Source organism: Pseudonaja textilis, chromosome 5 (assembly GCF_049901715.1).
Source record: "Pseudonaja textilis isolate UNSWEBS1 chromosome 5, rPseTex1.2, whole genome shotgun sequence".
Taxonomy (NCBI): domain Eukaryota; kingdom Metazoa; phylum Chordata; class Lepidosauria; order Squamata; family Elapidae; genus Pseudonaja; species Pseudonaja textilis.
This window is the reverse complement of record NC_141994.1, coordinates 63,318,306-63,342,752: the sequence shown is the minus strand read 5'-3', so window position 1 is coordinate 63,342,752 and position 24,447 is coordinate 63,318,306. Positions and strand designations below refer to the sequence as shown.

The 24,447-nt window shown below is 44.0% G+C and overlaps 1 protein-coding gene across 1 annotated transcript in view; it reads left to right on the top strand.

Moving 5' to 3' along the window:
* The window catches only part of SLC15A5 (solute carrier family 15 member 5), a 70,156-nt gene that overhangs the window by 10,270 nt on the left and 35,439 nt on the right, over positions 1 to 24,447 (top strand). The window contains exons 3-5 of the mRNA XM_087935612.1: positions 11,881 to 12,050; positions 22,283 to 22,503; positions 22,701 to 22,887. Coding sequence (XP_087791738.1) covers positions 11,881 to 12,050; positions 22,283 to 22,503; positions 22,701 to 22,887 — 578 coding nt within the window. The remainder of the gene's footprint in view (positions 1 to 11,880; positions 12,051 to 22,282; positions 22,504 to 22,700; positions 22,888 to 24,447) is intronic.

The window sequence follows — 24,447 nt, the reverse complement described above, 5'->3', positions numbered from 1 at the left end:
GATGGATAGATGCATGGATGGATAGATGCATGGATGGATGGGATGGATGGATGGATGGATGGATGGACGGATGGATACATGGACAGATGGATACATGGACAGATGGATGAATAACTTTATTGTCACTTTGAAAGTACACTAATTGGCATATATTAAAATGAAATTTCGTTGCATGCTGCTCTCAAAGAGTCCTCCAATATACACTACATAAACAGGACAAAATAAATAAATACATAAATAAATTATGCATATATCCACGTATATTATATTATTATATTATTACAAATGGTTGTCCAATCTCCTCTTAAAAACTTTCATTGTTGGAGCAACCACAACTTCTGGAAGGAAATTGTTCCACTGGTTAATTGTTTTAACTGTCAGGAAATTCCTTCTTAGTTCTAGGTTGCTTCTCTTCTTGATTAGTTTCCATCCATTGCTTTTTGTCCTGCCCTCAGGCGCTTTGGAGAATAGGTTGACTTTCTCTTCTTTGTGGCAGCCCTTTAGATATTGGAACAGTGGTATTATGTCACCCCTAGTCCTTCTTTTGATTAAACTGGACGTACTCAGTTCCTGCAGCCATAACACAGGGTTGAATTGTGGGGATCCTTAGTACTTCCTGAGCTTTGTTGTTTTGTTGCAGACATTTCATTACCCAACTAAGTAACATCACTGATCACCAACGATGCTACCTATTTGGTAATGAAACATTTGCAAGAAAACATCCACGCTCAGAAAACACCCTGGACCCCACAAGTTATACATTGTAAAACTGATAGTCTGTCCTTCTTTTTGGATTAAACAGGAAGGTAAAAGTCAACATTGATATTATTTGGTAGCAATGTCTTAAGCAACATCTGCAAATCCACACATGTAAACATGGAGGAGAGAAAGTATTCACATAAGACAGTTGAATAACTGAGTTGGAAAGGACCTTGGAGGTCTTCTAGTCCAACCCCCTGCTCAAGCAGGAAACCCTATACCATTTCAGAGAAATGGTTGTCCAATCTCTTCTTAAATACCTCCAGTGTTGGAGTACATACAACTTCTGAAGACAAGTAGTTCCACTGATTAATTCTTCTCACTGTCAGGAAATTTCTCCTTAGTTCTAGTTGCTTCTCTCCTTGATTAGTCTCCACCCATTGCTTCTTCTTGCCTTCAGGTGCTTTGGATAATTCTTTCTGGCAGCCTCTTAGATGTTGAGCCCTCTGTACACACTTGTAAAGGCTCATGGCTGACTGTTTTGTTTGAGACAGGGGTAGGATTCTACCAGTTCGCATCTATTCGCTAGAACCAGTTGTTAACATTCTAAGCAGTTCAGAGAACTGGTTGTTAGAAGAAATTACTGGCCTAATCCTGTAAGGAAGGCAGGAAGGAAACATTCTGGTGTTGCTTATAGAAACTGCCTCTCTGTTAACCCTTATTACATTCTTGGCAGGACCAGATTTCCTGTCTCTGGAACTTCTCTGGAGTTTTTTTTTCCCTTCCTTTGCTGGTACTTTGCTTGTGTGGAGCGACCATTCAAAATTAAAATGGCACTGAAAAAAGTGACTTATGACCGTTTTTTACACTTACGACTGTTGCAGCATCCCCACAGTCATGAGAGGCCAGGCGAGGAGATGTGAGTGATATTGAGTTGGCCACACCCAGCCAATAACATGACCACCAAGCCACGTCCACCCAGTTACATGACCAACAAGCCATGCCCATCAGCTAAGGCACGCCCACAGAACCGGTTGTTAAAAAATTTGAATCCCACCCCTGGTTTTTGAGATGTATGTTTTGCCCGAGTTTCAGAAATGGGGGGAAATTCTCCCCTCAGGTATAGATTATCCTTTAACAAAATTTAGGAGATCATTTCAATAACATCGCATCATTCCTACAGTAGTTTCAAATGTGACCCAATCTCATCACTGAACTCTTTACCATTGTGAATTTGGGAGAGGAGCACAGAAACTTAGAAAAGGTGATTTAATGACGCTGAATGCATTTTATTATTGAGAATCAAAGCTCCAATGAGAATGTGCTACTTTTTGTTTCCTTGGAGAATGGTTTTATTGAGTTTAGCTTCTTTATTCTCCTTCAACAGCCCTCCCAATTACTTCTCCTTTTGGAAGAAGTCTGTTCCTAAATATTGCAGCTTTACCGAAGGGAAAAATATTGTTTGGTTCTTCCCTGCAAATTCTTCCTCCTTGACCTACGCAAAAGAGAGAGAATGAAAGAGAAAAGCCTTCCTTTTTAAAAATTCGATTCTGGGTTTTAATCCTTAATTAGCAACATCATTTTGATTAAATAAGACTCCAGAGAATTAAGGCTGAAGATCCATCTAAATGGTTGCTCCGGAGAATTTATTGTACTGCAGTCCTAGTAGTTCAGGAGAGGGTGGGTTATTTAATCAAAGTGACATTTCCTAGCGTTGATTACAAAAGAAAAGATTAATTTTTATAAAATAGATCCTTGAGGTAATCTGAGCAGGGTGTTTTAGGGGTTTAGGCTAGTTGAAGAAAGTCAGGTGAGAAAATGAATTTCTGTAAGGATGGTTGGATGGATGGGAGGGCAGAAAGAAGGAAGGAAGGAAAGGAAGGGAAGGAAGGAAGGAAGGAAGGAAGGAAGGAAGGAAGGAAGGAAGGAAGGAAGGAAGGAAGGAAGGAAGGAAGGAAGGAAGGAAGGAAGGAAGGAAGAGTTTAGGAAGGAGGGAGAGGGGAAGGGAGGATGGGAGGAAGGAAGGAAAATACTGTTGTAATTCAGGTAGTCTTTCACTTATAATCACAATTGGGACCAGAACCTCTGTTGCTACAAGATGTGATCATGAAGTGAGTTCTGCCCAATTTTGCGTTTTCGCTCTGGTCATTAAGCAAATTTTACAAAGCAAATCCAGTTTCCCCCACTGACTTTGCTTGTTGAAAGCATCTTGGGAAGGTTACAAATGATGATCATGCAACCCCAGGATGCTGCAATTATTGTAAATACACACCAGTTGCCAAGCCCCCCAATTATGGTCACATGGCTGCAGGGACACTCTTAAGAATAGTAAGTGCCAGTTGTAAGTCACTGTTTTCAGCACCTGCATAACTTTGAACAGTTGTGAAATGAATGGTCATAAGTTGAGGACTACCTGTGGTTTTTTTTCCCCCCATTTTGTTGCTTTGAGTCAGTGTTGGCTCCCAGTGACTGCTGATTTGCTATGGCTGCTTCTTCCTAGATTTGAGAGAAAGAGTGAGTGGCCCAAGGTCACTCAGCTGATTTTGTGCCTAACTTGGGACTAGAACTCATGGTTTCTGGATAGCTAACCTGGTATCTTAATCACTACACCAAACTGTCTCTCTTCATAGTGATAGAACTAGTCAAATACAGAGAGGTGGTATACAGCAGGTTCTGACCAGTTCTGGAGAACCAGTGGTGGAAATTTTGAGTAGTTCAGAAAACTGGTAAATATCACCTCTGACTCGCCCCGCCCCCATCTATTCTCTGCCTCCCGAGTCCCAGCTGATCGGCTGGGTCTTCTTTGGTTGCCCTGTACAGGAGAACAGAGTGGAAAGGAGGTTAGTGGGGTGAGGAGGGAATGAGGATTTTGCAGTATCCTTCTTCTGCCACGTGCACCAAGCCACGCCCACCAAGCCATGTCACGCCTACCAAGCCACACTCACAGGACCGGTAGTAAAAAAAGTTGAATCCCACCACTGCAAATACAGTTACATCTTTGACCCCCCAATCCGTGCAAGCTTGTCATCTTAAGTAATCTCTCCCTGACTCCGTTGTTGCTGATTTGCATCTCTTACATTGGGGTTCAAACAGGACAGTCCACCAACATCTTCTCTGTGGCTCCCGGAACCCCTTTCTATTTTGGGTGGCCCTGTCAATTGTGGTCTCTCTTGCATTTTGGAAGATATTGCAGATGCTTGCATAGAATAAGAATAGAATAGAATAGAATAGAATAGAATAGAATAGAATAGAATAGAATAGAATAGAATAGAATAGAATACTTTATTGGCCAAGTGTGATTGGACACACAAGGAATTTGTCTTGGTGTAAACACTCTCAGTATACATAAAGAAAAAGTACATTTATTAAGAATCAAGAATCATAACTTACAGTACTTAATGATAGTTATAGGGTACAATCAACAATCAAATCATACTAGGAAACAGTCAAGTGGGAGGGGATGGGTGATAGGAGAGGTGAGAAGAGTAACAGTAATAGTAGTGCAGACTTTGTAAATAGTTGAACAGTGTTGAGGGAAATATTTGTTTAGCAGAGTGATGGCTTTCGGGGAAAAACTGTCCTTGTGTCTAGTTGTTCTGATGTGCAGTGCTGTTGTTTTGAGGGAAGGAGTTGAAACAGTTTATGTCTGGGATGTGAGGGGTCTGTAAATATTTTCACAGCCCTCTTTTTGACTCGTGCAGTATACAGGTCCTCAATTGAAGGCAGGTGGGTAGTAATTGTTTTTTCTGAAGTCCTAATTATCCTCTGAAGTCTGTGTCTGTCCTGTTGGCTTGCAGAACCAAACCAGATAGTTATAGTTATAGATGATAGACTCAATAATTCCTCTGTAGAACTGTATCAGCAGCTCCTTGGGCTTTCTGAGTTGGCGCAGAAAGAACATTCTTTGTTGTGCTTTTTTGATGATGTTTTTGATGTTAGGTGTCCATTTTAGGTCATGTGATATAGTAGAACCTAGAAATTTGAAGGTCTCTACTGTTGATACTGTGTTATCTAGTATTGTAAGAGGTGGTAGTATAGGAGGGTTTCTTCTAAAGTCTACCACCATTTTATGGTTTTGAGTGTGTTCAGTTCCAGATTGTTCTGGTTACACCATGAGGCAAGTTGTACAACCTCCTGTCTGTATGCAGATTCATCGTTGTATTGAATGAGACCAATCACTGTTGTGTCATCAGCAAACTTCAGTATTTTAACAGATGGATCATTTGAGATGCAGTCATTTATATATAGGGAGAAGAGAAGTGGAGATAGCACCCAGCCTTGGGGGGTGGGGGGTCTGTGCTGATTATACAGGTATCGGATGTGATTCCGCCTAGCTTCACCTGCTGCTTCCTGTCTGTTAGGAAGCTTATGATCCACTTACAAGTGTGTTCAGGTACCGCTAGTTGGTTTAATTTACTTAGAAGAGTGTCTGGAATGATAGTATTGAATGCTGAACTGAGGTCTACAAAGAGGACCCTTGCATAGGAATTTGGAGATTCAAGGTGTTTTAGGATGTAATGCAGAGCCATGTTAACGGCATCATCTGTCGATCTATTTGCTCGGTATGCAAACTGCATGGATCCATGCAGCGGATCCATGGTGGTTTTCAGGTGGGACAGCACAAGCCTTTCAAAGATTTTCATAACTACAGATGTTAGAGCAACTGGTCTGTAGTCATTCAGTTCCTTGATGGAGGGCTCCTTTGGCACTGGGATGATGGTAGAACATTTAAAGCAGGAAGGAACATAGCACATCTCTAGTGATCTATTGAAGATTCGGGTGAAGATGGGGGCCAATTGGTAAGCACAGGCTTTTAAGCAGGAAAGAGTTATCTTGTCTGTCCCTGGTGCTTTTCCTGGCTTCTGTCTGTGTAATAGATCTTGCACTTCTTTTTCTGTGATCACCAGGGGTTGTGAGCCCAATGGATTGGGGCCAGTTGTAGGGGTCTTGGCTGTTGTTTGTGTGGTTGAGATGTGGGTTGTGGATATAGGTGGCTATAGTTTCCTTTCAAACATGCAGTAAAACACATTCAGGTCATCTGCTAGTTGTTGATTTCCTTCTGCCTGGGAAGGAGGTTTGCTGAAGCCAGTGATGTTTTTAAGAGTTTTCTACATGTTTGCTGGTTCATTTGCAGAGAATTGATTTTTTAACTTTTCAGAGTCATTTCTTTTTGCTGCTCTGATCTCTCTTGTTAATATGTTTCTGTAGGCTTCCTCTTTGGAACGACGTAGCTGCTTAAGTTTAGCTGTGAACCAAGGTTTATTGTTACTATATATTTGCAGGTTCTTGTTGGTACACATAAGTCTTCGCAAAAGCTAGCATATGATATTACAGTATCTGTGAGCTCATCTAGGTCTGCAGAGGCATCTTCAAAAATATTCCAATCAGTGCAATCAAGGCAGGCCTGGAGTTTCAGCTTTGCCTCATCCGACCAAGTCTTCACTGATTTAATTGTTGGTTTAATGGTTTAATTGTATTACTGTTCATGAACCACCCTACCAAAATAATCCTTCACCCTGAACTTCTCCTTCTATCATTCCCCTGAAAATGGCATGAGGAGGCATACTGCCCCAAACATGGAGATAGCATATGGTCTCCAAAACTGTTAGCTTGGGATAGACCTATCCTCCATGAACATATACAAACCCCTTTTAAAGCCATCCCCATTACTCAGCCATAAGTATATCTTGGGTAATGAATTCCACAGATTAATTAATATCCGCTGCATTGAGAAGTATTGCACCTAAATCTATTCCCAATCTGCTTCATTGGCCATAAATTATGTCGATTTATTTAGAGAAGGCCGTCTCTCCACAAACCATTTACAGAGGTTTGTAATCCTTCCTCGGAGCTGATTAAAGTTGAAAATGTAAGGAAAGGAGAGTAAAAGAAGGGTGGGGGGAAAAAACAGAAGCTTGGACATCTCTTCTTGAAGGGCTATTTCTTAAGATAACAAGAAAGACACCTGTCTCTCAAAAGGAACAAACTTCACAATCCAGTTGAAATCTGGGTTGTTTGTGTCCGACTCTGAAGGATTTTAAAAAGTAGTACCAGTAGTCCTTGCCACCACAACGGAGACCAACATTTCTCTTGCTAAGTAAGACAGGTATTAAATTAGTTTTGTCCCATGTTATAGCCATTTTATGGCACGTCACACGAAGGCATGATTTGTTTAAACATGGTTCAGTGATCCGAACCTCAACGGGTCAGGTTCAGTGGTGGGATTCAAAAAATTTTACTACCAGTTCTGTGGGCATGGCTTGGTGGGCATGGCAGGGGAAGGATACTGTAAAATCTCCACTCAGAGGTAGGATTTGCCGGTTCTCCGAACTACTCAAAGTTTCTGCTACCGGTTCTCCAGGACTGGTCAGAACCTGCTGAATACCACCTCTGATCAGATTGGATGATAGACTTCTCAGTGTGTTTGGAACTTCTGAACAATTGTTTCTGGACTTTTAGATTGGACACCCTTTATTTACATGGTTATTTTCTATGAGCTAACCAGAGTTGTCAGCAATTGGAGGAAACTACAAATGTAGTAAAAAAAATACATTTATAAATGGTGGCACAGTGGCTGGCTTCATACAGCACATTAAATGAATATAAAATTAATTTAGTATGTTTGATGTTTTGTATGTTTGATGGAAACTAATCGAGGAGAGAAGCAACCTAGAACTAAGGATAAATATTCTGATAGAACAATTAATCAGAAACAATTAACTTGCCTCCAGAAGCTGTGAATGCTCCAACACTGGAAGCTTTTAAGAAGAGATTGCACAGCCATTTGTCTGAAATAGTATAGGGTTTCCTGCCTAAACAGGGGGTTGAGCTAGAAGACCTCCAAGGTCTCTTCCAACTCTGTTATTCTGTTATATTCTGTTAAAACCCCATCATGCATGATAGCTTAGTGCAATCGGTGAATTGAACCATTGTATATTTTTTTCTCCCCCTCCTTTAACCAGGCACTACTGTTGGCACCTTCCCCCTCTTCCTTTATTTCTTGGAGGGGGGGTGTCTCTAAATGAGAGGAAGGAGGGAAGAAGATCCAGCCCATGTTGAATTTGACTTTTTAGAAAATGTGTAATTGCTTTGAGTTTTGGGGGCCCCTGCACTGCAAGGCACTATTAATCTAACTTGTTGTCTTCTGAGGTGCCTATTCTGGGTATACCTTAATTGCTCGCAGCTTCACTTGGAGACATCATTATTTCCTTCTAACCAAGCAACAAGCAGATAATAGCTGGGATGTGAATATAGATGATATTAATTGGAACAAAAGAAGCCCCGTTAGGAAATAGGAGTGGATCAAATGTTTAGCTAGCGGGAAATCAACCGTTCTAAAAAAATTGCATTTTGTGTGATTTGCTAGCTTGCTCCCTCAATCTGGTACCCAATAGAGGTTCCTTATGGCCTACCTTAGCAAATGGGTGTGTGTGTGTGTGTGTGTGTGTGTGTGTGTGTGTGTTTAATCATGTAACGCTACAACTGTTAGATTGCAAATTGGTAGCAGATAAACTGAAAATCAGTACAGCTCAGTAGTGTTTGAATACATAAGTGGAGTACAGTCTTGTTGAAAGAAACTAGATACACAGTTGTTCCATTTGGGGTTTTTTTGTTTCTGACTATAAGTAGTCCTTGGTTTATGACCACAATTGAGCCCATCATTTCTGTTGCTAAGTGAGATAGTTTTAAGTGAGTTTTCCCCCATTTACGTCCTTTCTTGCCACCGTTGTTAATGTGAATCACTGCAGTTCTTAAGTTAGTGACGTGAGTGTTCAGTGAATTTGATTTCCCCATTGCTCATCAGAAGGTGGCAAAAGCTGATCACACGACCCTGGGATACTGCAACCAACATAAATATGAAGCAGTTGCCAAGCATCTGAATTTTGATCATGGGACCATGGGAAAGCTGCAAGGGTCACACGTGTGAAAAACATCATGTTGGAGGAAATGTCCATCTGGGTTCAGTTCCAAGTGGGAAGAAAGACACTGGAAATATGGAGACTGCTTGGAAGGATGGTTTAATGGTGGACAGCAGGACCACATGGTTTGAGGTCCTGGGCATAATGGAGCACATAGGTGAGAGAGGGAGAGAGATTTATATCCTCTGTTGGGCTTTGAACTTGCTTCCTGTTCCTGTGGCAAGAAATGTATCCTGATTGGTTGTCAGACTCCCATGGGGCCATGCATGGGTAACTAACTTTGTAGGTTGTCTTGAGTCTTGCTGGGTGATGCAATGAAGGGGCTTTGGGCAATTCCTATTACAACTTAATGGCTTTGTTTGGATCTGAGTTGTCTTATAGATAAGCTGGTACCAACATATCTGCTGGTGCTGAGTTTCTGTGTCCCTTAAGATTTCGATTTCTCTTTTAGGGGAAATGTTCTGCCTTTTTAATATTTCCTAGAATATTTCATTCTTCTAGGAGAGGGGTAGGCACTAACTTTCTACAGCCATAAGTCACCTTTTTCAGTTCGGTTGTTTCAAACAGTCACTAAATGAACCACTGTAAGTCGAAGACTACCTGTAATCATTCTGGATTGTCTCCACTTGAAATCTGTTGACTTTATTCCAATTTGAATTCTAAACTAAAAAGGGAAAATCTCTGTAGGAATTAAAGTGTAGATCAATGTTTCTCAGTGTTGACCACTTTAAGATGGATGCTGTCTGGGGAATTCTGGGAGTTGAAGTCCACCCATCTAAAAGTGCCCAAGGTTGAAAAACACTGGTTTAGATCTTCCACTTTCTTCAGGATATATGACTGTAAACTGCTCTGGAGCAAAGATTATCCCTTTTGATTCTGGCCCACAACATTCTTTGTAGCCATTTATATCATTTTTCCTTTGCCACCTTCTCTTTCACGTTGAGTTCATTTTAATATCTCTTCCTGCTAAGGGTGGATATACTAATCAAGATAGTAAATGAAAGAGCACTTACCTGTGCTTCTCTGTGTCTAAAATACATGTGTAACAATTCTATATTTTAATGCTTATCTGAGCTCCTCATTCCCCATTATCTGTAAGTAGAAATGTTTGGTGAATTAACAAATCCTTTGTGAGATTGAAAGTCTGAAAGGGAGAAGTTGTGATTCCTCATATAATAGTATATAAATCTGCCCCACATGAGTCTCGCACCTCTGGGACAATCTGGAGTTGCATTTTCATGTAAACTGAGGAGGCCCCAAAGAGTGATAACTCAAGAAAAGGACAGACTCTATGCATGCAGATGGACTTAGGTTCAATTTATGACTTCTCCAGGTAAAACTAGGAAAAGGGCTCCTCTGAAACTTTGTGCTTTTTGCCAGGTACACAATTGCAGTTCTTCATAAAGTAGATTTCCAGTCGCCTAGCCCCTCTGCAGATTTATACTGCACCATTATTTCTTCTGTGTGGGTTGCCCCGCTCCCCTCATACACACACACGCACACACACACACACAGAGGAGAGAGAGAACGAGCAAGATTTCTACCAGGGTTTATTCAAACCCAAAAAACAAGTTCTCAGAAAGTATTCCCGTTGACCAGGTTTGGATTCCAAGCTCAGCACAGCAAGAGTCACTGGGTAATCAAGTCCAATGGGCGCACACAAAGTCCAGGAAAGCAGTCCCAACAGGTCAGGATTCACGGCACAAGCACACAAGGTGGCACGTCGGTTCATCAACCCTCAAGTCCTCAGAGTGGGATTAAGTAGACTGTGCCAGTGCAGCCCTTCAGATTCTGGAGGCTCCGGAGTCAGCACACAACTCCCAGATGGCCTTAGCCTCATCTCTGTATCAGACGCGGGACCCTTGTCCAAGTCCTCCCCAGACTCCCAGACTGGCCCACGTTCCTCCCCACTGTCCAACTCTGCTGCCCTCTCCTCAGATTGCCAGCGGACCACAACAGTGGTGGGTGGTTAACACGGCCAGTGATTTTAGTATTGCTCCAATTAAACTGGTACAGTTTGGGGTCAGAGTGGGTAGAGATGAGGGATTTGGGATCGTGGCATTTGGCTTCCAGCCGGTGTTCGTGGATCCTGGTTTTTAATTGATGTGAAGTTTGTCCCATGTAGAATTGGTTGCAGCGGTTAGAGTTGGTTTTATTTCTACTTCTCAATTCACTCCAGTCAGACCCATCATTATTCCCTTCTTCAACTGCTGTCTGTGTTCTCTTTGGCCCATTAGGCAGTTATATGGCTCTGACTCAGCCGCTGCCATTCTGCTCTAACAAGATGAAAGATAGTTTAGTTCAGTGTTAATACCCACTGGGGGATTCCCCCAGTCTCTCGTCTTCTGGCATACAAAGATTCTGTCTTGACCTTTGGAGTCCCTGAAATGCTCTTCATCTAAAATTACCAGGTTTTTTTTTTTTTAAAAAAGCCACTTTTGAATTATGTCTGTCATTGTGATTTTTTTTAAAAAAAAATCCAACAGAGGTCCAATGAAGGCCACCTGGCAAAAATCCTTGGTGGAGAAATTATCATGCGAAAATCGTAGTGGGCTTGTTCCTACCAGGATAGAAAAGGGAATACAGGTAGCTCTCAATTTACGACCACAATTGAGCTCCAGATCAACGGTGGTATGTTACCAGTTTGGACCGGTTCAACTGAACCGGTAGTAAAAAAAGGCTGAGATCAGCTGAGAGGAGGAAAAAAAATCCTCCACAATCAGCTGAGAGGAAAAAGAAGAGAAAAGCTCAGAATTGGCTCTCCCATCCACCTCTATGCTTTTCTCTTCTTTATTCTCTCAGCTGATTGGCGTTGCGGGCCTCAGCTGGTGTGGGGAAAGCTACGCACCAGCGTTAGGCAAAGCACCCCCACCAAGCCACGCCCACCAAGCCACCCCCACCTAACCAGTGGTAAAACAATTTGAATCCCACCACTGCCCCAAATGTATGTTGTTAAGTGAGAAATTTGTTAAGTGAATTAGCTCCATTTGACTTTTGACTTTTCTCGTCTCATTTGTTAAGCGAATCACTGCAGCTCTTCAATCAGTAACACGGTTGTTAAGCAAATCTGGCTTTCCCGTTGATTTTGCTTTAGGAATCACTTGACCCCAGGATACTGCAGAGCATTGATCTGGATTTATCGTATTCGGAACTGCATTGTGACTTCCCTTTTAAAAGGAACCAGCTTCTTCTCACAAATAAAAGTTCTTTTTTTTCCCCATCTGTCTCTAAAAATAATGATTGTTGCCATTTCCCCTTACAGGTTTCATTGGTTGACCAATCTCAGTTCAGCCATCGTCTTCATCAGCATTTCATACATCCAGCAGTCAGTGGCCCAGAACCTGGGCTTCCTTATTCCATTTGTTTCTATCCTTATGGGACTGATCACAATTCACATGGCACGTAGCGAAATGATTTACCAGCCTCCCAAAGGTAAGCAGTTACATTATATGCATAATTAAATCAAGTGGGAAAACCTCCGAGGTTTTCAAAATCGGCCATTTAAGATTGTCCAGTTTGGATTCTCTAACACAGGGTCCCCCAAAGTTGGCAACTTTAAGACTTGTGGACTTCAACTCCCAGAATTCTCTAGCCAGCATAGCTGGGAGAATTCAGCCAGCATAGTTGGGAGAATTCTGGGAGTTGAAGTCCACAAATCTTAAAGTTGCCAAGTTTGGGGACCTCTGCTCTAACACCTAAAGCTTCACATATGGGTCACAGTGACATTAACTAGGATATACAGGTAGTCTTCGACTTACAACAGTTCATTAGTGACCATTCAAAGTTACAAAGGGACTGAAAAAAGTGACCATTTTTCACACAACAATTTCAGCATCCCCATGGTCACGTGATCAAAATCTGGTAACTGACCCATATTTATGATGGTTCCCGTGCCCCGGATCATGTGATCAATCTTTTGTGACCTTCTTATAAGCAAAGTCAATGGGGAAGCCAGATTCGTTTAACAATTGTGTTACTAGCAGTAGCAATAGTAATTAAACTTATATACCGCTTCGTAGTGCTTTACAGCCATCTCTTAAGTGGTTTACAAAGTCAGCCTGTTGCCCCCAACAATCTGGGTCCTCATTTTACCCACCTCGCAAGGATGGAAAGTTGACTCAACCTTGAGCCGGTGAGGATCGAACTGATGCGAGTGGGCAGAATTAGCCTGCAATACAGCATTCTAACCACTGCACCACCACGGCTCTTGCTAGTTTAACAACTGCAGTGGTTCACTTAACAACTTTGGGAAGAAAGATCGTAAGATAGGACAAAAATTAAATTAACTGATGTTTCGCTTAGCAACAGAAATTGTGGGCTCAACTGTGGTTGCAAGTTGAGGATTAGCTGCACCTTGCAATGTGATGAACTAAAAGTAAATAGGAAAAATAGGATGCCTTCATTGCAGTCTAGACTAAACTGGACTAGAGTAGACTAGAACAGAGCAGAACAGAACACCAACAGAATAGAATAACAAAGTTGAAAGGGACCTTGAAGGTCGTCTAGTCCAACTCCCTGCTTAGGTAGGAAACCCTATACCACTTCAGACAAATGGTTGTGCAACCTCTTCTTAAAAACTTCCATTGTTGGAGCATTCACAATTTCTGGAGGTAAGTTTCCTAAAATTGTCATATTCTTTATTGCAAAGATGGAAAACCTGTGATTCAGAATTTCTCGCTAGCTGACTGAGAACACCTTCAATTCAAAATCAGCTGATGATATCTACACAGGCACATCCATGAAGTTTTGGACAGCAGCCATATAGTATAGGAAGTAATCTTGCCACTGTTTTCTTCAGCAGTATTTTTTTTTTTTAGTATCTCATTCTAGTTATAGATTTGAAATATGGTCTTCCATTCAGGTCTGACTTTGCTTGGGTGTTTTTGCACCTTCATATCAGTCCTGATTTTGGGGGTTGCCTAGATAAGTCCCTGCAGTTTTCTTGTCAAGAGTTTTGGAAGTGGTTTACCCTTGCTTGCTTCTGCCTGAAGTTGAGAAAGAGGGACTAGCCCAAAGTCATGGGGATGCAGAGGTGGTATTCAGCTGGTTCTGACCAGTTCTGGAGAAATGGTAGCAGAAATTTTGAGTGGTTTGGAGAACTGGCAAATATCGCCTCTGATTGGCCCCGCCCCCATCTATTCTCTGCCTCCCAAGTCCCAGCTGATTGGCTGGGTCTTCTTTTGTTGACCTGCACAGGAGAATGGAGCTGGAAAGCAGGTTAATGGGGTAGGGAGGGAATGGGGATTTTGCAGTAACCTTCCCCTGCCATGCCCACCAAGCCACATCAACAGAACCGGTAGTTAAAAAATTTGAATCTCACCACTGTCAGGATGACATTGTGCCTAAGGCAGGACTAGAATTTGGGGTCTCTGATTTTTAACCAGGTGCCTTTTAGCACTATACAAACTCTAGGTCTGAAAGAGAGTGATTGCCAGAGGGGATGTCAGGGTTATGAGAGAAGTAGCGTTTTGGCTAAATTTTCCCAATCTTTAATCCTAGCCAATCTTCTCTAGATTGCATTGATCTTCCCAATAGACTGACATTAATTTTGTTCCTTTCGGGTGTGTGTGTGTGTGTGTGTGTGTGTGTGTGTGTGTGTGTGTGTGCTTTTTCTCTCTTTTCACACCTTTTGACCAATCTGTCCAGCAGGGCTACTCCCGTTTCTAAATAGCTGAATTTAAAACCTTGTTTTAGCTTCTTCCAATCAGATGACTTGGCTAGAAATTCTCTCTCAAGCCAATAATTCAAGTCCATAAGTGACCTTAAAGAAATTGCCGAGTTCTATTTTAAAGAAGGCTCTCTCTCTCTCTTTTTTTTCTTTTCTTTTTCATATGTGGGCCCAGCATATGTCAAGCAAGGATTTCATTTGCATGTCTTTGTTGGGCTATAATTTTGACAATTGGCAGTTGACCAAAGATTGAGGTAAGGTTGGAAAGAATCATCTAGAGAGCCATATAGCCTTTTAAACTGCTGTAATTAAATAGCATAGATTAACTCAAGGTCAGAGGAGAACATGGGATCCAAGTTTTAAAGGAGAAAAAGTATAAAGGTAGGAAAGAATATTGCTTATAAAACATACTTTAGCCCAGGGGAATCAAACCCAAGGCCCACGGTCCAGATCCGGCCCGTGGAGTGTTTAGATCTGGCCCATGAGGCTGCCCTGGAAACAGTGAAGGACTGGCCTGCGATGCCTCTGACAATGAAAACAGAGCTCGGGAGGGCCATACAAGTCCCCACCCCTGCCCCAACTGAGCTCCATTTTCTCTGGCAGAGGGCTAGCTGTTAAGTTTGGGAAAAGAGAGGCTGAACCAGAGCATGAGTGCAACAATACTTTATTATAGTAATAAAGGACTGACCGTGCTTGCCAAGCCTGGAACTGGCTCGCAGCGATCAGCAACTGGTTGGACCCCGCAGCCTGCTTTTATAGCTGGCTGCTGGGGAGAACCAACCAATGAGTGAAGGGGAAGAACGCCCCCGCAAAGTGAATGGACCTGAGTGGGAACTCCTAGAGTTCCCAGGACATAACACCCCTTCCCCCCAGATGCGAACACGCATAGTCTTTGAGGTAGGCAGGAGGTTTATGTTGGCGCCCGGAACGGCGCAGCTCTGGAATGCTGTCTGTCCATTCAGGGTCTGTCTGGGAAGGCAGAGCCGGTAAAGTGTCACCAACGTGCCCCTCGGTTCGGGCAGGCCCGGGACTCGTAGGGTTGGTCACTGGGGACGTGCTCCCGTTGACTGGATCAGACTGGTCAGCCGTCTGGACGCCGCTGTCCGTGTTCGGGCTTTCTAGAATGGCTGCTGGTGTAAGCTGGTCACTGGGAACGATGTTGATGTGGGGTTGATGCTGAGGCCTCCCTCCGTTTTGTGATTCTGGGTCCCTGCTAGCGAGGGTGCTGTGACGCCTACGCAGCTGGTCCAGGTGCCTTCTCCAGACACGGCCGTCCTCCAGTCTGACTCGATACGACCTGGGTCCGGTGATGGCCACGATCTCGCCCGGGATCCACAGGGGGTCTCCAGCGAAGTTCCTCGCGAATACGGGCTCCTGTAAGATAAAACGTCTAACCCCCGATGTGGAAGCGAGGGGAGAGTCAGGGCAGTATTGTGGGTGAAGTCTGTCCAATACAGTCCTCAGGCGCCTGCCCATCAGGAGCTCAGCTGGGGACTTATTGGTGACTGAACATGGAGTTGAGTGCTGGCTCATCAGGAAACGCGAGAGTTTGTGGTGCCAATCGTCCTTGCTGAACCTAGCCAGGGCTTCTTTAGTGGTCCTGACGGCTCTTTCAGCCAATCCGTTACTGGCAGGATGAAATGGGGCTGTGAAAATGTGGCGGATGCCCAGGTTGGCAGCAAAACGGCTGAACTCGGTTGATGCGAACTGTGGGCCATTGTCGGAGACAATGGAGTCAGGCAGCCCGTGTGTTACAAACAGGCGAGTTAATACTCTGGTAATTGCTTGTGTGGTGGTCGTGGATAGCTGTGCTACGTCAATCCATTTAGAATAGGAGTCCACGACCACTAGGAACATTTTCCCATGCAATGGGCCGGCCAGGTCGATGTGAATTCTGGACCACGGAGCGTTGGCGCTCTCCCATTTAGTAGGGGTGGCAATAGGAGGGGCAGGACGGGATTCCTGACAGATGTTGCAGGAACTTACCCATCTGACGATGTCCTCGTCGAGGCCCGGCCACCATACGTAGCTGCGTGCTAATGCCTTCATTCTGACGATGCCAGGGTGTCCCTCGTGCAACGCCTCCAGAACTCGGGTACGCAGTGAGGTCGGGATGACCACTCGAGTGCCCCACAGTAGACAGCCCTGCAAACTGGATAATTCCTGCAGCCGGGTCTTGAAAGGTGTGAATTTGCTTTCAACATTACCACCCGGCCACCCCCTCCTCACCCAGTCCAGCACCTGGGCGAGTGTTTTGTCTGCCTTGGTTTTAGCAGCAATGTCAAGGGCCGTGATGGGGAGGTCCAATTGGGTGACCTCAAAAATAGCGTGGACAGGAGCAGGGTCTTCAGCTGGAGCCAGCAAGGGACAGCGGCTGAGAGCGTCAGCGTGGGACAATGTTTTACCTGGGCGGTGTATGAGTCTGTAGGAGTAGGCCGCTAGGAAGAGGGTCCATCTCGTCATTCTAGGAGAAAGGACTTGAGGGGTCTGTTTGTCCCCAGCTAGTAGACCCAGGAGGGGCTTGTGGTCCGTGACCAGCTCGAAAAAGTGGCCAAAGAGAAATTCGTGAAATTTCTTCACTGCTGCAACAGCTGCTAGAGCTTCCTTATCGATCTGGCTGTAATTACGCTCCGTTGCAGAGAGCGTCCTGGAGAAAAAAGCAATGGGAGCCTCGGAGCCATTGGGAAGCCTGTGACTTAATACTGCCCCGATTCCAAAGGGGGATGCGTCTGCTGCCAGCACTAATGGAAGGTTGGGGTCGAACTGAATAAGTACCGCCTCTGACGTGAGTAGTGATTTGACGGCGTGAAAAGCAGAGTCTTCTTTGTGACCCCAGTGCCAAGGTGATTTTTTATCCAATAATCTGTGTAGGGGTTCTGCCACTGATGCTTTATGGGGCAAGAAGGACGCGTAAAAGTTCAATAGCCCCAAGAAGGCCTGTAGTTCAGTTTTGGAGGTTGGAGTGGGTGCCTCGTGAATTGCCTTAACCTTGGACTCCAGGGGGTGAATGCCTGAGGCGTCAATTTTATAACCCAGAAAGTCCACCTGTCTAGTGGCAATGGCACATTTTTCTTTTTTCAATTTGAGGCCATGCTGTCTGAACCTCTCTAACACTGCTCGAACTCTCTGGAAGAGTTGGGGTCTGTCCCTGGCCGAGACTAAGATGTCGTCGAAGTAGGGTACTACACCAGGGAGGCCCTGCAAAATCCGCTCCATGAGGGATTGAAAAATGCCTGGGGCAACACTTACGCCAAATTGGAGACGCTTGCATCGGAAAGCACCCCTGTGAGTGACAATGGTCTGGAGTTCCGCTGTTTGGTTGTCAACAGGGAACTGTTGATACGCTTGAGACATGTCCAATTTGGCAAAAATGCTGCCAGGTTCAAAAGTGTGTAATAAATGCTGAATGACGGGCACTGGGTAAGCGCTAACTTGTAGAAACTTATTGATTGTGGTCTTGTAGTCCGAGCAAATTCTCAGGCTACCGTCTTTTTTGAGGGGTGTGACAATGGGCGTCTCCCATTTGGCGAAATCTGTTGGCTCAATGACCCCTTGTTTTAACAGTTTATCCAATTCCGCATCTAGTTTTGGTCGAATAGCGAATGGGACCCTACGCGGTTTTAGCCTGATTGGGACTGCCTGGGGGTCGACTGAGAATGAGATAGGGGTACCGTTATAACACCCCAGCTCATCGCTGAATACATCTGAGTAATCAGCGAATAAGGAGTCAGTGTCAGAGGTTGAGACAGCATGGACTCCTGTTAGCCCTAGGCCGAGATGGGGAAACCAATCGAGCCCCAATAATGTGGGAAGATTGCCGTTAACTACCACTAGAGGTAGGTGACCTTTAAAAGCTTTAAAATTGACAAGGAACTTGCCTCTGCCGATTACGGGAATGCTTCTCCCCTGGTAGTCCTTCAGGCTGAACTGGCACTTCTGGAGCCGGCTAGTTGATAGGCTGGGCTGAAGCCTCTTGAGGGTGTTCCACGAGATAATTGAGAGCGCTGACCCTGTGTCAACCTCCATGCGGCACGGTTTACCTTCTAACAAAACGGAGAGAGAGATTTTACTAACAGTATGGCAAGTGTGCTTGGCATGGTGGTGAGTGCGACAGTTCAATACTTGCCTCTGCGGTCCAGAGTGAGAGAAGGGGGGGTGCCTTTGTGCTGAGTTTTGAGAGGCTTGGCAGACTCTCGCGATGTGCCCCCTTTTATGGCAGGTATTGCAGGTGGCTCCTTTGAATTTGCAGGTAGCCCTTGGATGAGATCCACCACAGGCTAGGCACAGTGTGATGTGCTTGGGTGGACCGATGTTTTCTTGCTTGGCTCCTACCTGCGGGTGCCTGGCGTTGGAGAGGCGGTGGACATCGTTTTCATAACTAAAGGCTTCCTCTGCTACCACCTCCTCGGAGTGGACTGGAATTGTCGTTAGCTTGGAAGTCGGGCCATGGATTTCGGTGGCTGCTTGTGCTGCCAGTTCTGCTGCCAAGGCCTCCTCGACGGCTTGTGCGAGGTTGAGGTCCTTTTTAGCGAGGAGGCGCCTCTGAAGGTGGAGGTCCTTGACCCCGCAGACTAGTTGATCGAGGAGCATGTCCTGAGGTAGGTTCCAAACCCACAATGCAGTGCTGCTGTTCTGAGGGCGGCCATGTACTGATTGATGGTCTCCTTGTCTGATTGCTTCCTCATACGGAAGGTGAATCGCCTGGCAATCTGTGAAGGCCTGGGAGAATAGTGGTTAGTGAGGATTTCTAGCAGTTCAGACCAAGGAACGTTTTTCAACTCACGTGGAGCCATGAGGGCTGTGGCAGTATCGAAGACGATGGCTCCACAGTAGATCAGGAAATACGATTTTTTCCGATGCTCCCCAGCATCAGCCAGCCCGATTGCATCGATATAATGGTTAAAGCGGTTCTTGTATGATTCCCACTTCTCCTCATCCGGTTTGAACGCTGGGAAGACTGGATTGGAATTCATGCTGATGAAACCGGTAGAACAACCTGTGGACAAAATCTCTCTGGGGCAGCAGCAAAAGATTCTAGTGCCTGTGGCAGGCAAGTGATTTCAGCTCTGGAGAGGCTTTTCGCAATCCTCTCTCTCTCTCTGGGCTAGCACACGGTTTGGCTGTTAGCCGTTGGCAGCGTTTGAATTCGCGTCAGTGACTTGACTACAGCACCGCGCTGTACCTTTTAGGTTTGAAATTCAAATGACAGCCGTTTGAATTTCGCGCCTAAACAAACGAGCGGCTGCGGCTCGCAGCGCTTCACTTTTCCTGTAGCTGGGCTAACAAGCGGCTACAGACGCTTCTCACTTTCGATTCTGACCGCTCTCTCTGGCTGCGGATCAGCGTTCGCTTCTAGTGCTTGCTGACCGCTTTCTCTGTCAGCGGATCAGCGTTTGCTCTTGCTGCTTGCTGACCGCTCTATCTGGCTGCGGATCAGCGTTGCTCTTATCGCCGGCCGATCGCTCTCTCTGGCTGCGGATCGGCGGCTAGTGACTCAGCGGTTGCAAGGTGCTTCTGGTAGGAATCCCATCCTCGTCGCCAGTGTTAAGTTTGGGAAAAGAGAGGCTGAACCAGAGCATGAGTGCAACAATACTTTATTATAGTAATAAAGGACTGACCGTGCTTGCCAAGCCTGGAACTGGCTCGCAGCGATCAGCAACTGGTTGGACCCCGCAGCCTGCTTTTATAGCTGGCTGCTGGGGAGAACCAACCAATGAGTGAAGGGGAAGAACGCCCCCGCAAAGTGAATGGACCTGAGTGGGAACTCCTAGAGTTCCCAGGACGTAACACTAGCAAAACAAACTACAAACAAAACAAAAGGAGAAATGTTTCACTTTTTGCATTTCAGCATTCAAGAAGGGACAGTAAAGGAGAAAGGGAAAGACAAAGAAAAAGAAGGGAAGAGAGCAAGGAAGGAAAAGGAAGGAAAGAGGGGAAGGAAGAAGAAAGGAGAATGAAGAGGGGAGGAGAAGGAAAGGAAGGAAGGAAGGAAGTAAGGAAGGAAGGAAGGAAGGAAGGAAGGAAGGAGATTATAATGAGAGGAAGGGAGGGTCTGAAGGAAGTCCTGCCTTAGCATTTGGCCACCACAGGTACCCCTGACATGAGTGACATTGAGCTGGCCATGCCCACTCCTTCCCTCCTGAGGTCAAACACAATCCTGATGTGGCCCTCAATGAAATTGAGAATGACACCCCTGCTTTACTCAATTCCTATAGTTTTGTTCCAACATTCCAGTATATATTACGGATGTTCTCGTTTCGAGATACATATAGTCATGCTGTTATTATAGATAGTCTTTGACTTACAACCATTTGGGAGACTTTCCTCAAGCTATTTTTGAACAGAAAAGAGTTGGACCTTGTAGGTCATCTAGTCCAACCCTCCCCAAATGGGGTAGACTCCACCCCATTTCTGACAGATGGCAGTTCAGTCTCTTCTTGAAAGCTTCCAGTGATGAAGCTCCCACAATTTCTGAGGGTGAGCTGTTCCATTGATTGATTGATTGATTGATTGGTGGATTGATGACTAGAATTCAAAGTTTCAATGGCTGCCCCCCAACCTGTGGACATGTAATCACACTTCGGGCACTCAGCAGCCAACCCACTTTATGGCCTGTGATCACATGACTGTGATACACAATGATTTTTGTCAGAAACCAGCATTTACTTCTGGTTTCCATTTAAAAAAGGCCCATTGTGGGTTCACTTAATGGTCACCGTGACTTACTTAATGAGAGATGCAAAAAAGGTCTCAGTCAAACTTACCCAAGAAGGTTGGAGAGGAATCCAAACAGTCAACAATTATCATTCCTTTTTTGAAAATTAATGTTGGATTCCTGGGCTGTTGGATTCCACTTCTGAAGGCCACATAGAGTTGGATTTAGCTACCATAATGCCCACAAGTGTTACAGTACTGACACTTTACTTAAGAGTGTGGTTCCCAGCTTTCAGTGATGAACCACCTGTCAATAGTAAGTAGAGTAGAATAGAGTAGAATAAATAGAACAGAATAGAATAGAACAGAACAGAATAGAATAGAATAGAATAGAATAGAATAGAATAGAATAGAATAGAATAGAATAGAATAGAATAGAATAGAATAGAATCTGGAAGGGACCTTGGAGGTCTTCTAGTCCAACCCTCTGCCTAGGCAGAAAACCCTACACCACTTCAGACAAATGGTTATCCAACATCTTTTTAAAAACTTCCACTGTTGGACCATTCACAACCTCTGGGGACAAGTTGTTCCATTGGTTAATTGTTCTCACTGTCAGGAAATGTCTCCTTATATCAAGGTTGCTTCTCTCCTTGATTAGTTTCCACCCACTGCTTCTTGTCCTACCCTCAGGTGCTTTGGAGAATAGCTTGACTCCCTTCCTTTTAGAAATGTAGATTTGCTAATCCATTTAAGACAGGATATTTTGAACAAAGGAAGAATTAGGATAAGCCCTCACTCAGGATCCAAACCAGGAAAGCCATTAAGACACAATAAGAATGGCCCAACACCCTCTCAAAACACAAGCCCCATCATTACATCATCTCAGAGAGTCCAGACTTCAATCAAACATAATTCAGACAACCTAAAAAGTTAGCTATGACCCCTGCAAAGCCCCCTGGAAGTATGACAACCAATAGAATACATTTCTTGCACAAGAACAGGAAGCTCAAGGGCAAGGCCCAAGAGGGGCAACTCCATGTGGTCAGCTGCCCAGGACTTCAAACCCATGTGGTCCTGTCCCTCAATAAACCATCTTTCCAATCAGCCTCCATGTTTCCAGTGTCTTTCTCCCCACTTGGAACTGAACCAGATGGACATTTCTTCCAACAGTAGTGAAGAGGGATTTGTAGGCAAAGAGAGCCACCAACCCTAACCTAGTTTCTTCACCAGTTGAAATCTGCCAAAACTGTCACAGAGGAATGCCAGCTGCTACAAGCAGGCAGATTCGATCTTGTAAAGTCTGTGTTGTAGATTATTAACTCCCCTGTCTTATTCCTAGGGAGTTGCCTGTTGACAGTCTGTGGCATAATCATCAATGCACTGAAGGTGTGTTGCGTACAATGCCGCTATTTCAGTGGGAACGTGGCAAACTGGCTGGACCACGCCAAGGAAAACTATGGAGGCCACTACACCGAAACCCAAGTGGAAAACACAAAATTGCTCATCCGTCTCTTTCCTTTATTTGCCTTCCAGATCCTTTATAGATCGTGTGTTATGCAAGTGAGTTAATGGTGTTTTTGTTTTAAATTCGGTTTGGTTTGGTTCAGATGCACACCCTTGTCTCTTTAATTTTAGCATGCAACATATCCCTTCAAAAACGGAGGTTAAAAAAAAACAACCTTTATTTTATTTCTTTTCCATGAGTGGAAGGAAGTTGGGTCATCAACCAGACTAAAGCATTTCTCTTTACTATTCAGATCCCATCCGGATATAACATACAGACAGTGAATTCCAATCTGAATTTGAATGGATTCCTTCTGCCGATCGCTGCCATGAATGTAATAAGCATCTTGCCATTTTTAATTCTGGCGCCCCTTCTGGAGTGTGTCAATGCTTGTTTGTTGAACACCAAAACAAGTGGATGGTATCCTACGATCTGTATTGGTGAGTACTAAAAAAAAAATAGTGCACATTATTACAGGTAGTCCTCGGAGTGGTGCGGTGGCCTAGATGTGAAACTCTCGCCTCCCAATCAGGAGGCTGTGAGTTCGATCCTAGGTAGAATCAGGTATTTTTCTCTCTGGGCATGTTGAGAATATATCTGCTGAATATAACTCCGCATTGGTGACAGGAAGGGCATCTGGCCAGTAAACACTCAGCTCCATTCAGTTGCCTAGACTCCACCCTGCAAGGGATTATGGGGTCATTAAGAGAAGATGATGATTACAGTTAGTCCTCCACTTACGATCACAATCGAGCCAGAAATGACTGTTGCTAAGCAAGACAGTTGTTAAGTGAGTTTTGCCCCATTTTACGACCTTTTTTGCTGCATTTGTTAAGTGAATCACTCCAGTTGTTAACTTAGTGGCATGATTGTTAAATGAATCTGGCTTCCTCATTGACTTTGCTTGTCAAAGGGTCACAAAAGGTGATCACATGACCCTAGGACAATGCAATTATCATAAATACAGCAGGATAAGTGCCTGAATTTTGGTCATGTGACCATGGGAATGCTGCAACAATTATAAGTGGGAAAAACAGTCATAAATCACTTTTTTTCCCCAGTGCCATTGTAACTTCAGTCACTAAACAAATGGCTATAAGTGAAGGACTACCTGCAATGTTATTTTTTTTTTTCTTTCCCTTGTGTATTTTATAATGCTTGGAAAGTTTGTCTTTATTATGATCGATTTCTGCGTTATACATCTGTTTATTTTCTTGATTTTGTATACAGATAGTCCTCGACATACAATAGTTCATTTAACAACCGATCGAAGTTACAATATCACTGAAAAAAGTGACTTATGACCATTTTTCACACATATAACCATTGCAGCAAGCATCCCCATGGTCACGTGAACTGTCTCACTTAGCAACAGAAATGTTGGGCTCCGTTGTAGTTGTAAGCCTTGGACTACCTGTATATCATAAATACTTTTTTTTTTAGAAAGATGCAAATAATTTATATGGTATTTATATGGTATTTATAAAAGAAGCGCTATTGCTTTTGAGAATACTGGCATCCAAGTAGTAATAATATATATAATAATGAGATGATGGAGACTATCTCTTGAGTAACATTACAGGACAATATTAGTATTTGAGCATTCGTAGCTGTGCATCATTAGGGAGCTTCATTATTAAATGACTTCTAGTGATTAAACAATGTATATTTCACATTAAGTAAATATGGTGGCTATTTTATTTATCGTGCATGTATTTGGTCAATTTTTTAAAAAGCACTCATGGCAATTTGTAAGATAGTTTAGGCAACGATGTGTAGAAACATCCCTCCACTTTATACTGTTGTTTGCAATTTCAAAGTAGAATAATCCAAGAAAGAAGATGCCCCTTTTTATGGCCCAAAGCCAGCAATAAAACATTCAGAAGTTAATTGCAATATCATAAATCAGATCAGGGTCTTAGGAGAAACCAACTGGCATATGAGGTCTCTCTCTAAACCCACAGACCTCTCTCCACATGTGCATAACATTACCATCAAAA